At 39.3% G+C, this 14,433-nt stretch overlaps 1 protein-coding gene across 1 annotated transcript; it reads left to right on the forward strand.

Annotated features, from left to right (window-relative positions):
* Positions 1–6,080: 6,080 nt before the first annotated feature.
* On the forward strand, positions 6,081–13,804 carry LOC140722255 (uncharacterized). The gene is made up of 3 exons (XM_073037047.1): positions 6,081–7,637; positions 11,673–11,782; positions 12,920–13,804. The coding sequence occupies exons 1-3, from the start codon at positions 6,773–6,775 to the stop codon at positions 13,052–13,054; spliced, it is 1,110 nt and encodes a 369-aa protein (XP_072893148.1). The 5' UTR covers positions 6,081–6,772; the 3' UTR covers positions 13,055–13,804.
* The last annotated feature ends 629 nt before the right edge of the window (positions 13,805–14,433 follow it).

The raw sequence follows: 14,433 nt of genomic DNA on the forward strand, positions 1-14,433 counted from the left end.
ATAGCGACTGCCGGTGGTGACTCGTGTGTGTGTCCATCCTTGCCCGGATGACAAGTTTTCCACGGATCGGCTTAGCTAAAGGACCGACTACAAAAACGGAACTCTCGAAGGATCGACATCATAAAAAGGAAATCAGGCAAGTTTAAAACATCTGTCTCTCTTGACTCCAACAAAAGGCTGCAGCCTGCATGAACTTGAGTGACTTTTATATTTCCATCGGACAATACATTATCCCCTACACAACGATAGAGTTATTTCTTATTGATTATTATTATACCCGCGCTTTTAGATTTGGTATTGATGACGTATATTATCTGTATGCTTGCATTGATATTATTTTTGTGTATTTTTATCAATAAATACTGTTAAAAATAGTACCATCAGACTTCAACGGACCTCTCTATCTTTGCTGGTAAGTGACCCAGTTATGGGGTACGTAACAATTTACACACATATATATACACATAACACTGTTATCTTTTGTTTATCTTGCTTAATTTACTTTATTATAAGTAGATACTAATAAAGATAGTGGTTTTAACATCAAAACTAGACTCCAGGAGTAGTCTATTGCTGCTGTTTAATTTCTAAAGCTTTAGTTTCTAAATATTTGTTCACAACAAAATTGGGGCCTGCATCTGGGATATGAACAAATTTGAGGGCGTGTTGGTTGATTAATTAATTATTGATTTCATTGGGGAAATCCCTTTTGATTTATTTGTGTGTGCAAAATCAGCAGCAATGGATGTTGATAAATGTCTGGAAGCACCAACCTCTGAGGCATTAGAGGACGCCAGAAGGATCGTGTTGTTGTGTATTGTGAAAAGGTTTAAACTTGCTAAGGTGAAATTGACAATGAGGAAGGCACAGATGCAGAGGATTATAGCTGAACATCATGTATCTGAGGTGTGTTTAAAGTGGAGGAGTTGGAGGTGTTTCCTGAAAGTAAACCTAGTGAGCTTGAGCTCCATTACAAGTTAGAAAAGTTAAAGATGGAGGCTGCGGAAAGGCAGAGGCAGTTTGAGGCTAGAGAGGCAGAAAAACAGAGGGAGGAAGCAGAAAGACAGAGGGTGTTCGAGCTGGAAAAGATAGAGAGATTGCAGAAAAGGGGTCTAGCGTTAGACTCTGGTGATAAGTTTGAGGACAGTCGGGAAGTTAAATTGGTACCTCCACTTGACGAGGCAGAGGTTGATAAATACTTTCAGCATTTTGAGATGGTTGCTCGGAGGTTAAAGTGGCCAGAAAAGGGTTGGCCTATTCTCTTACAATGTGTAATTAACGGGAAGGATCAGCAAGCATATTCTGCTTTGACAGTTGATGAAGCAGCTGATTATGACATAGTGAAACAGGCTGTGCTCACCTTACAAGTTGGTCCCAGAATCATACAGGCAAAAGTTTAGAAATTAAAGGAAATCTGTGAACCAGACTTATATTGAATTTTCTTGTGAGAAGTTTGTGTTTTGGCTGGTGCAGATATAAAAATATAAATGATGATTTTAACAGCTTGAAAGAGTTGGTTGTAATTGAAGAATTCAAAAGGTGCGTCCCTGATGACATAAAGACGTATTTAGATGAAAAGGATGCTGCTACATTGCAGGAGTCTGCTAGATTAGCAGATGAGTTCGCTTTAACTCATAATGTTAAATTTACCCAGAATAAGAGTTTCCAAAAGAGTAGCAGGGATCACCAGGGTAAACCAGAAATTAAAGCTGGGACTAGTGACACGAGTAAGGATGTAGGGAAGCAGTTGAAGGAGAAATATTCTGGTCTGTCTTGTTACTATTGTAAGAAGCTGCTCATATGATGGCTAACTGTTCTATCCTGAATAAGAAAAAGAAAAAGGAGGCAGTCCCAAATGCCTGTGTACAATATGTTGAAGCACCTATAACCCCACAGGGTTCTGAACATTCTGTTGAAGCTCAGTTAAGAACTGAGAGGTCTGACCAAGTTAAGAAGGGATTCGATCATTTTATGTTAGATGGGTTTGTATAAGTAAAGGAACGGTCAACCCCAGTACCAGTGAAAATTCTTTGAGATACTGGGGCTTCTCTGTCACTTATATTAGCGTTCTAAAGTTTGGTGATGAGACTAACACTGGTGAGGTAAATCTTATTAAAGGCATTGGGAGCGGCATTTTATTAAAGGCATTGGGGCTTCTGTGCCATTGCACAAGGTAACTTTACAGTCAGGGTTGGTTTCCAGACCTGTTAAGATTGGATTATGCTCCAGTTTACCAGTGAAAGATGTTACTTTGCTGTTAGGGAATGACCTGGCAGATGGTAAAGTAGTTCCGGCAGTGCAGTTGACAACTAAGCCAACCACTGGTGACCGACAGATGGATTTTAACATTTATCCTTCCTGTGCAGTAACTCCCAAGTGTGGCTAAAAAGTCTGCCGATGCAGACAGTTCTGTGCAGCATGATTCTGATACCCATGATAGCCAAAATCGGGATTCAGGTAATGCTGACCTGTCAGGGACTTTTCTGCCTTCAATGTTTCAACAGGATTCAGGTAGCAAGTCTGATGAGAAAGACTTATCCCTGACTAGGAAGGAGTTTATAGCAGAACAGAACCGAGACACTGAGATTGAAGTTTTAAAAGAAACCGCTCTCTGAGATGATGAGATTAAGAAAATGCAAGTCGGGTATTATCTCAAGGATGGAGTGTTAATCAGGAAGTGGAGGCCACCTGCTATACCTGTGAGTGAGGAACGGACAGTTGTTCACCGAGTTGTAGTTCCTAAAGTTTATAAGATAAAAATGTTAACTTTGGCCCACAGTATGCCCTTAGGTGGCCATTTTGGAGTGAATAAAACTAAACAGGATTATGAAGGAATTTTACTGCCTAATTTGAGGAAAGATGTTATGACCTTTTGCAGAACCTGTCACACTTGTCAAGTTGTGGATAAACCTAATCAGGTCACACCAGTGGCCCCACTCCAGCTAATACTTGCATTTGGTGAACCCTTTTCCAAAGTTATAGTGGATTGTGTTGGCCCATTGCCAAAGACTAAAGCTGGCCATCGGTATTTGCTAACTATTGTGAGTACCTCATCCAGATTCCCAGAGGCAATACCTCTCAGTAATATTAAAGCTCAAACTGTGACAAAGGCTCTTACCAAGTTTTTTACTCTACTTGGTTTGCCTAAAGCAATCCAGTCTGATCAAGGAAGTAATTTTACATCTGGTTTACTCCAGCAGGTGGTTTATGAACTGGGAGCTAAATGAATTACATCATCTGCATTCCATCCGGAATCACAAGGGGCTTTGGATAGATTTCATTCCACCCTCAAAACAATGAATAAGACATACTGTGTTGAAAATGGAAAATACTGGGATGAAGGAATATATTTTTTTTTGTTCACAGTAAGAGAGTCAGTACAGGAATCACTGGGCTTTAGTCCATTTAAATTTGTATTTGGTCACTGCGTGATGGGACCTTTGACCTTGTTAAAGGAACAGTGGATTGATGGGATGTACATGTTAACTTCTTAGACTATGTTTTGAAGTTCAAAAACAAACTACACTAGTCCTGTAGCCTAGCAAGACAAAACTTATAGATTTCTCAAAGCAAAATGAAGTTTTGGTTTGATAAGCAGGCTTGTGAAAGAAAATACCAGGTGGGGGGTAAGGTGCTTGCCTTATTTCCAATATGGATGAATCCAGTTAAGGCGAAATTCAGTGGACCGTATGAAATAGTCTCTCAAGTTAATGACGTGAATTATGTTACTAAGACACCCGACCGACACAAACCAACACAGCTCGTACACATAAATATGATACAGACTTATTTTGACAAGCAGGCACCATCTGTGGGTGTTGTTATCAAATCATATGAATCTGGCAACCCTGAGAATGAAACAATTGACTCATCTGAGACTTTTCACAAGCTAAATATGGTCCCAGTTAGGCTAATGAATTCGTTGTTCAAGAAAACATTGATAACAAGTTGGCTCATCTGCAGCCAAAGCAACAGTGGTACCGTTTCTTGGATGGTAGCAGCAGGATCAGTTTGTGGTTGTGGTGAATTGGGTCCTCAATATCCTTCGGGCCCTTTTATCACACCTGCCTCTGCAAATGTCCTGAATAGTGGGAAGTTCACATCTAGAGATGTGCTGGGCTGTGCGCACCCCTCTCTGTAGGTTCCTGCAATTAAGGAAAGTGCTGTTTACCAGGCAGTGATTCAGCCAGTCAGGATGCTCTCATTTGTGTTCCTGTAGAAAGTCCTTAGGATTTGGGTCCCCATCCCAAACTTCAACCGTCTGAGGTGAAAGAGGTGCTGTTGTGTTTTTATCACAACACAGCTAGTATATACAGACCATGTCAGATCCTTGGTGACCCTCTCAACCCCAGATCCATTGATGCCAATAGGGGTTAGCCTGTCTCCATTCCTTTTGTTATCCACAATTAGCTCCTTTGGTTTTGTGACAATGATTGAGAGGTTGTTTTCTGGACACCAGTCAGATGTTGTTCATACCTCAGATACAGTCAGCAATCAAATGGTTGAGCATGGTGCGATGAAAGTGCTGATCTGTGTATATCACAATGCAAGAAGCATCGTAGGAAAGCCAGATGAGCTCAGGGCAGGGAATTATGATGTTGTAGCAATCACTGGGACTTGGTTACACCCAACAGTCTGAGAGATTTAGAGGAACAAATTTGTAGAGAGATCACAGACCATGCTAAGAAACAAAGGTTGATTCAGTTGGTGATTTTAACTTCCCAGATATTGACTGGGATTCCCACACTGTGAAAGGACTAGATGGGGTAGAGTTTGTCAAATGTCCCCATAATCAGGACGTAGAATTCCTGATGTAAAGTGTGCAATAAGCTGTTAGGAAATGATCCAGGGCTGATGACAGAAATTAGTGATCATAATGCCATGAGATTCCAAGTAAATATTGAAAAAAAGAGGTCTGGACCACGGGTTGATATTCTCAATTGGAGAAAGGTGAATTTTGATGGTATCAGAAAGGATCTGACAAGTGTGGTTTGGGACAGGCTGTTTTCTGGCAAAGGAGTACTTGGTAAGTGGGAGGCCTTTAGAAGTGAAATTTTGAGGGTGTGGAGTTTGTATGTGCCAGTCAAAATAAAAGTTGAAAGGTAACTGGTGCAGGGAACCTTGGTTCTCAAGAGATATTGAGGCCCCGGATATTTTGTTCCTCTAAATGCCTCAGACTGTTGGGTGCTGCGAAGACTCATTAACGACTGGCTCATTAATCATCATTCCAATTCCTGAGCTCATCTGACTTTTTTTTTAGTCGTCTTCTGTTGGTTCCTAAAAGCTTCCCAATAGTTTTTGCTCTTTTGTTTGCCCTCTCTTTGGCTTCTCATTTCAGCCATGGTTGTGTCCTCCTGCCTTTCCAATGCTTCCACTTCTTTCATAAGTATCGATCACTCAACTCCCGAGTTGCTTCCAGAAACTCCAGCCATTGCTGTTCCATTGTCACTCCTACTGGTTTTCCCTTCGAAGCAAATTAGACCAGCTTCTCCATCATAGAAACATGGAGAAGTTCAGCACAGAAACAGGCTATTTGGCCGATATAGTCAATGCCAAAAAAAAACATTTAAGCTGTCTAATGCATCCACCTGCACTGGGACCATTGTCCTCCATACTCCTACCATCCAGGCTCCCATTCAAACTTCTTTTAAATGGTGAAACCGAGCTCACATTCATCACTTGTGCTGGCATCTCATTCCACACTCTCGCGACCATTTCAGTGAACGGCTTTTCCACATGTTCCTGTTACATTTTCACCTTCCCCACTGACCTACGAGCTCTGGTTGTCGTCCCACACAACCTCAGTGGAAAGAGCTGCTGGCATTTAACCTATCGTTTTCCTCAAAGTTTTGTACACTTCTAATAAATCCTCAAAGCAATGTATAATTTCCTTGTTTATGTTTAGAGCCTCTTTTTTAGGTGGATAAGCTGATGAGGGGCATTGATCATGTGGATAGTCAGAGGTTTCTTTCCCAGGGCTGAAATGGCTAACACAAGAGGGCAGAGTTTTATGGTGCTTTGAAATAGATACCGAGGGGATGTCAGGGGTAAGTATTTTTACACAGAGAGTGGTGGGTGCGTAGAGAGTGTTTCAGTTCCTGTGGGACCAGGCACCCATGCAGCTCATTGGGAACAGGGAATAATACCAATGGAGAGAGACAACTGAGCCAGATCACAGGTTGGAGATGGCAGAACTGCCCCTATGTTATAGAGACAGGAAGAGCATCAGAGAGTTTGATTGACATTCCAGATACCAGCACTGTGCCCAGTTAGAAGATGATTTCTCTCTCCAACTTGGGTTGAACTTCACTGTAACAGTGTGATGTCAGCTCACACCTTGCCAACTCAAGTGATCTCATCTGAAATGTCCCACACCTATTGATTGATTTTGTAAATCTTTTTACAGGTTAAATATGACAAGGAATTTGTCTATGGGAATCTCGAACACAACACACCAGTTTTGCTGTCTCTGTCCAGATATTTAAGAAGAGGAGCAAGGGATTCACTCGATCATCAGACCAACTGGCGTGCCCGTCGTTTTACACGGGGGGAACTCATTCACCTGCTCAGACAGTGGGAACGGATTCACTCAGTCATTTCAACTGAAGGTACATCAGCAAATTCACACTGGGCAAGGCCATTCACCTGTTGTAAGTGTGAGAAGGGATTCAGTCAGTTATCCCACTTGTGGACACACCAGTCAGTTCACACTGTGCAGAGGCTGGTCATTTGCTGAATTTGTGGGGAAGGATTCACTCGATCATCTGACCGAATGGCACACCAGCAAGCTCACAGTGGAGAGAGGCTGTTCACCTGCTCAGACTGTGGGAAGGGATTCACTCGCTCATCTAAACTGAAGGTACATCAGCGAGTTCACTCTGGAGAGAGACCGTTTACCTGCTCAGACTGTGGGAAGGGATTCACTGGATCATCCCACCTACAGTTGCACAGGTCTGTTCACACTGGGGAGAGGCCGTTCACTTGCTCAGACTGTGGGAAGGGATTCCCGTTTTCGTCCCAACTGAAGGTACATCAGCGAGTACACACTGGGGAGAGGCCGTTCATCTGCTCGGACTGTGGGAAGGGATACACTTCTTCGTACCAACTGAAGGTACATCAGCGAGTTCACACTGGAGAGAGGCCATTCACCTGCTCAGTGTGTGGGAAGGGTTTCACTCAGTCATCTGTACTGAAGGTACATCAGCGAGTTCACACTGGAGAGAGGCCATTCACCTGCTCAGTGTGTGGGAAGGGATTCACTCAATCATCTGAACTGAAGGTACATCAGAGAGTTCACACTGGGGAGAGGCCGTTCACCTGCTCAGTCTGTGGGAAGGGATTCACTCAGTCATCTGTACTGAAGGTACATCAGCGAGTTCACACCGGAGAGAGGCCGTTCACCTGCTCAGACTGTGGGAAGGGATTCACTTGCTCATCTAAACTGACGGTACATCAGCTAGCTCACACTGGGGAGAGGCCGTTCACCTGCTCAATGTGTGGGAAGGGATTCACTCGCTCATCTGATCTGAAGGCACACCAGCGAGTTCACACTGGGGAGAAGCCGTTCAGTTGCTCAGACTGTGGGAAGGGATTCACTTGCTCATCCCAACTGAGGGTACATCAGCGAGTTCACACTGGTGAGTGGCCGTTCACCTGCTCAGACTGTGGGAAGGGATTTGCTCTGTCATCTCACCTACTAACACATTGGAGAGTTCACACTAGGGAGAAGCCGTTCACCTGCTCAGACTGTGGGAAGGGATTTTCTCAGTCATCTAAACTGAAGGTACATCAGCGAGTTCACACTGGGGAGAGACTGTTCACCTGCTCATTTTGTGGGAAGGGATTCACTCAGTCATCCATCCTAATGACACACCAGCAAGTTCACAGTGGCGAGCGGCCATTCACCTGCTCAAACTGTGGGAAGGGATTCACTCGGTCATCTCATCTACAGAGTCATCAGTCAGTTCACACTGGGGAGTGGCCCTTCACCTGCTCAGACTGTGGGAAGGGATTCACTTGCTCATCTAAACTGAAGGTACATCAGCGAGTTCACACTGGGAGAAGCCGTTCACCAGCTCAGTGTGTGGGAAGGGATTGACTCAGTCATCTCATCTACAGACACACAAGCGAGTTCACACAGGAGAGAGGCCGATCAGCTGCTGAGACTTTGGGAAGTAATTCTGTCAGCAAAATCAGCCAAATGTGCATCATTGAGTTCACAGTTGGGAGAGGCCGTTCACCTGCTGTGAATGTGGGGAGCGATTCACTCAGGTCATTTAACCTTATGTAACTCTTGCTTCAGCTAGCAACTTAATATAGGGGGTGATAGCCCCTGAGCTTGGCCAAATCTAAGAAATCTCGTTTGTGTGAGTGCTGCATGATGTGTCCCCTGTTACAAATCAGTACCCCAAAAATAACAAATGGTACACAATCTGCGATTAAACAATTGAGCTATTTAATTCTTACTTTGACTATAGGATTAGTAAAGGAAACAAAAAAAAAAAGAAAAAGGGCCCTTTCTCTCCATTCGTGTCTTCTCATCTCTCCCTGACAAAAGACCGTGAAAATCTACCTTCCAGACTCACAGGAAAGAACAATATCTCTCTCATTGGGTAGCTAGGCACTCCAAAATCCTGTTATTTCCAGTCATAAGCTAAACATTGCTGCTGCAGAGAAACCATTAGCTCAGCAGTGAAACATAGCAGAGAGACCATTACGTTAGCAGTGAAATCTCACAGCTTGTTACACTTGTGACACACTACCGGGTTCACACAGGGAAGAAAGTTTCAATAAGTTGCATGCTGGATATTTGTCCATCACCGTTGCTAAAGCTATTTTGAGAGTGACTATCGGTGCTGAACTCTGCAATTATTGCTGCTGCTCACCACATCCAGTTCTGGGCATGGGAGGAGTTTCTTCTACTGCATATTCACCTTTAATGGGACTGGAGTTTAATATTGACTGGGGTGAAGTGTGGCCAGTGAAGAAGTGGAGCTTTGAGGCTTTGGCTCAAGTAGTTTTGGCAGATGGATTGTGCAATCAAGTCAATCAAGATTTGAATAGCTCCTGGAGGCTGCGCCTGTCTGTGAATGGAGTAACAGCAGTTTCTGAGCTGCTCCTAGTTTTGTCCCTTTCCCCCTAGTTTAAACTGAATTTAATGTCTTCAGTTGCTGATTCTTGAAGGGGAACCATATATCTTTGAGGAGTGGGAAATACTTGTCTGAACCTAGTGATAAAGGCAACGGGAAAGGAAAGATGCAAAAGGAAGGATCTGATGAAATGCCATTGTGGGCTGAAGATATGGCTTGGACGCAGTTCATTTAAGGACTAACTTGAAAAGAATAGTAATGAAATGATGTCATTTCTGGGAAATCTTAAGGATCTGGAAGCTCAAGTCACTACACACAAAGAGGAATTGAAGATAATTAAGCAAAAATTGCTTGAAAGTAAAATACAGTAAAACTTGTTTGGAAGGATATCGAAATAAGATTATAGACCTGGAAACTAGGTCTCGCCGAAGGAATATACAAATTGTTGGGCTGCAGGAAGGAGTTGAAAATGGAGATTTAACTGCTTACATTGGTAAGCTTTTTCATACCTTATTTTCTTCCATATTATCACAGCCGCCTACTGTAGAAAGAGCAGACAGAACTTTTACTTCGAGATCTCAAGATCCAAATAAACCAAGGGCTGTTCTGGTTTGTTCTCATTATTTTAGGATTAAAGGTCAAATAATGCGACAGGCAAGACAACAGAGTTTTTAGATTTGAGACATCTGAGCTCGGTTTTTATGAAGATTTTTCTCAGGAGGTAATGGAACAAAGATCAAAATTTGCTCTGGTAATGAAACAGGCATATGATAAGAAATTGTTTCCTTCCTTGCGTCACCCAACAAGGATTAAAGTTTTTCCTCCTGATTCTCCTCCTCGTACATTTTGTGATCCTAAAGTTGCACTGGCGTTTGTTTAAACTATACCTGCTGTGACCGCCGATTGAACTGTCTGGCATATTATCTGCATAATAGCATTTCGGAAAGAAGATTTATGAAGGCTACTTGGACATTTCATTGAGAGACTATTAAAAGAAGATTAGGTGACTTGTTTATTATTGCATATCATTGTTGTTTTTGGTAAGAAGATTTATGGTTCAAGTATGACTGTTTAAATGGTTATTTGGACATTCGATGGAGAAAAATAACATAAAAGGACTTACTCCTTTAACCTAATATCTGGTTTGATATTTTTTGTGTTTTTTTTCTTAATTAACTAACTGGTAGTTTTTCCTACTAATGGGGCTATTTCCTTCTCTTATACATACTTAGCGGAGGTTTCAATTATTTGTATACTATTAGTTTTAAAGATTGTCTTGATCTGTTATTAAACACTATGCTTGGTTTCTCTAGGTAATATGTTTTAGATTTTAATAACTGCTTATTTTTTAAATTCTTTTCAATATATTAGTATGTTTTTTATATAATGAATATTATTGCATCTTATAACTGAATTTAAAGCTTTTTTTGGGGGATTTAATGTTAAGTTTAAGATGGAGCTGTTTTTTACTTTTTAAGAGATAACAATTTTTTGGTTTCCTCTTTGTTTGAAAAAAGATTAAGTATAAACATGGGATAGTTTGTAGATGCTGGAATGTAAACATTTTCATTTGTTGAGACTTTGTCGTTCCTCTTACAAGGTCAGTGGGTTTCATTTTTTAACTGGGGGAGGGATAGAGAACCTTTTTTAATCTTTTTTTTCGGACAGACAGAGCAGTCTTGCCTGTGTTTTCTATCATAGGGTGCCTGCTTTTTCTGGGCTGTGGGGGGAGTGGGATGGGGTTAGAATTAGGGTTTTTTTTCCCATTGGGTGGTTCCGGCGCATGTGTGTTTTCTGTGAGGTTGTATTCTCCATCGCCACCATTTTTGATCATCCCATATTGGTATGTGCTTGGCACATGTGTAAAGTAGAATAAAATTATAGTATGGAATCTAAACAGATTAATGTAATAAGTTAGAATGTACGTGGTTGGAATCATCCTATCAAATGAAAGAAGTCTTATAAAATCATTAATCGATTTCAACCTGATACAATTTTTGCCCAGGAGACGCATATCAAGGAGGGAGATCAAAATAGGTTTTTTGGATCATGGAAGAGTTTGCAATTTCACTCCACTTCTCAAAATAAAACTAAGGGAGTGTCTATTTTTATTAAATCCAATATATCGTTCATTCAAGAGGACATTAAGTCAGATTCTTTTGTTGATTTTTAATTGTTAAAGGAGTAATTTGTAACAGAAAAGCTGTTTTGGTCAATTTGTACGGTCCTAACTTAGATGATCTTTTTTTTAAAAAAAAATGTATTTGCTTTACTGCCTAATTTAAATGAATATATGTTGATAATGGGCGGGGATCTTAACTGTTGTTTAAATCCTTTGATTGACAAGAGCTCAACCAACCAGCAACTTCCAGATCACTCCGCATTACTTATTAATTCCTTTTTGACAGATTTTTGGATTGATTGAATTATGCAGATATTTACACCCTGATGATAGAGAATATTCTTTTTTGTCCCATGTTTATAGAAAATATTCAAGGATCGATTATATTATAGTTGACCCTTACTTCATGCCTGCTGTTTAGAATTGTGAATATGACACTATCGCTGTATCTGCTCATGCAGCTTTCAGTTTGTCTTTCGAATTTGAAGATGCCATCCTTGCCCACCCACCTTGGCGCCTGTCTCAGACATCATTGCAGAATTCAGACTTTGTTAGCTTCATTGAAAACCAGGTAAAATAATTTTTTTCTTTTTAATGTTATGGGGGTACATCTAAATGAATGAAATGGGATACATTTAGAGCATTTTAAAGTGGTCAGATCATTTCTTATTCTGCTAACCTGAAAAAACAGACTAGAATTAGATAAGATTACAAAACAAGTTAAAGACTTCAATAATATTTATGCGATTTCCCCTAATGACTTATTTAAACAAGGATGGAACTTCAATCACAATATAATTTATTATTAACTCATCCTATTGAAGGCTATTTGCTTCAGCTAAAAAGTCAACTTTATATGTCTTGAGATAAAAATAACAAACTGCTTGCATCTCAATTAAAAACGGCCAGAGCCAAAAGGCAAATTTTGAAAATCTGTAGGAAAGATGGTACCCTGACTTGGGAATATGAAGATATTAATAAGATTTTTTAAGATTTTTATACTGAACTTTATAAATCTAAATTTCCAGTAGATTCTTCTAAAATGAATTTTTTTTTTACGAAAGATTGTTTTTCCTCGAATTTCTGTTAATGATCAAAAAACTCTTGATGCCCAAATTACCAAAGCCAAAATTCATAAAGCTATTTTTTCAATGCCATCTGGTAAGGCCCCTGGACTTGATGGGTACCCTGTAGAATTTTATTAAAAAATTGGAAAATTGCTGTCTCCGTATATGTAGGAAATGTTTAAGGACTCTTTTGTGAAAGGCGATTTACACTTTATTTTTTATGACGCTTCTATTGCTTTAATTCTTAAAAAGAATAAAGGTCCTTCTGATTGTGCCTCATGTAGACCTATTTCATTATTGAATGTTGATGCTCAGATCCTGTCAAAGATAACGGCCAATTGGTTGGGAAAGTTTTGGGTAAAGTTATATTTAAAGATCAAACAGGCTTTATAAACGGCCGTTATTCCTTTTCAAATGTCTGGAGATTATTTAACATTATATACCCATCTTCTTTTAAAACTCTATAATGTGTCATCTCTTTCGATGCTGAAAAAGCGTTTGATCGTTTGTTGCATGGAAATACTTATTTAATGTTTTAGAGAAATTTGGTTTTGGTGTTAATTTAAATAATTGGATTAGAATGATATATAAATCTCCTGTTGCCTCTGTTATTACTAATAATTGTAGATCTCTCTTTTCAGCTTTCACGGAGGACAAGACAAGGTTGTCTATTAAGTCCTTTGGTATTTAACTTAAAATTAGAATCCCTTGGTATCACTCTTCGTGAAGCTAATGATATTCATGGGATTCTTGTGAATGAGATTTCTCTACGCTGACGATTTTCTGGTTTATGTATTTAATCCCGAGGAATCTCCCTGCCTTGCTAAATTTATTTCATGAATTTGGAGATTTTTCAGGATATAAAATAAATTTTAATAAAAAAGAATTGTTTCCTTTAAATGAATCTGTTTCTATATATGGTAATACTCCTTTCAACATTACGGATTCTTTTAGATATTTATGTGTTATAATCTCTAAAAGAAAAAGGATCTTTACAAAGCTAATTTTGTTCCCTGAGTAGATTCTATGAAGTATTTATTTAGTGGATGGAACCCACTTACATTTTCACTTGTTGGTCACATCCATATAGTCAAAATGCTGATTTTACCAAAATTGTTATATTTATTTCAGAATATCCCTTTTTTAATGAAGATGTGTTTTTGATCGGATTGATTCTATTATCTCATCTTTTATATGGAATAATAAAAGACCAAGAATTAGTAAATGTCACTTACAAAAATTGAAAAAGGATGGAGGTCTTACTTCGCCTAATTTAAGAATGTATTACTGGGCTGTTAATGTGCAATATATGTCCTTTTGGTTACACTGGGTTGATAAGAACGAACGGCCAATTTGGGTCGATTTGGAATTGAAAGCTGTGAAACAGTTTTATTTAACCTCGTTATTGTGGTCTGCTTTACAATTAGCTAAAGTTGCTAATTTAAATTGATACCCTGTGATTAAGTATTCTTTACAAATCTGGCTCCAGTTCTGTAATTTTTTTATATTAAAAAATTTAAATTTTGTAGTTTAATTTATTATAATTTTTTAAGCATTATTTGTGTGATCCAATTTTTTTTACTTTGGAAAATAAAGGTATCTATTCTTTTTTGGATCTATTTAAAGAAGATAGACTAATGCCTTTTGAACAAGTCGTTGATAAATATTCTCTTTCCTACTCACACTTTTTACAATACCTTCAAGTTAGACATTTCTTACAAAAACACTTAACTAATTTTCCTTACATATTGAATGCTGGCTTGTTAGGTATTCCATTGGAAGAATTTATAAATTACTATCACAATGGGATAAGTGTCCTTTATTTAACATTAAACAAGATTGGAACTTAATTTGACTTTTATGACGGAGGACTGGACACAGATTCTGAAGTTGGTTAGCTCTTCTTCGATTTGTGCTAGTTATGCACTGATTCAATTTAAAGTTGTACATCATTACTATTTGATGAAGGAGAGATTGTCTAAAATGTTTCCTGATGTTGATAGTTATTGTGATAGATGTAAAACTGAGACAGCTACACTGACACACATGTTTTGGCCTTGTTCTATACTGGAAGAGTTCTGGAAGTCAGTTTTTTTCTACAATTTCTAAAGCACTTAAAATTAATTTACAACCTAACAAATCAACTGTACTTTTT

This window comes from Hemitrygon akajei, unplaced genomic scaffold (genome assembly GCF_048418815.1).
Source record: "Hemitrygon akajei unplaced genomic scaffold, sHemAka1.3 Scf000073, whole genome shotgun sequence".
Lineage (NCBI taxonomy): Eukaryota > Metazoa > Chordata > Chondrichthyes > Myliobatiformes > Dasyatidae > Hemitrygon > Hemitrygon akajei.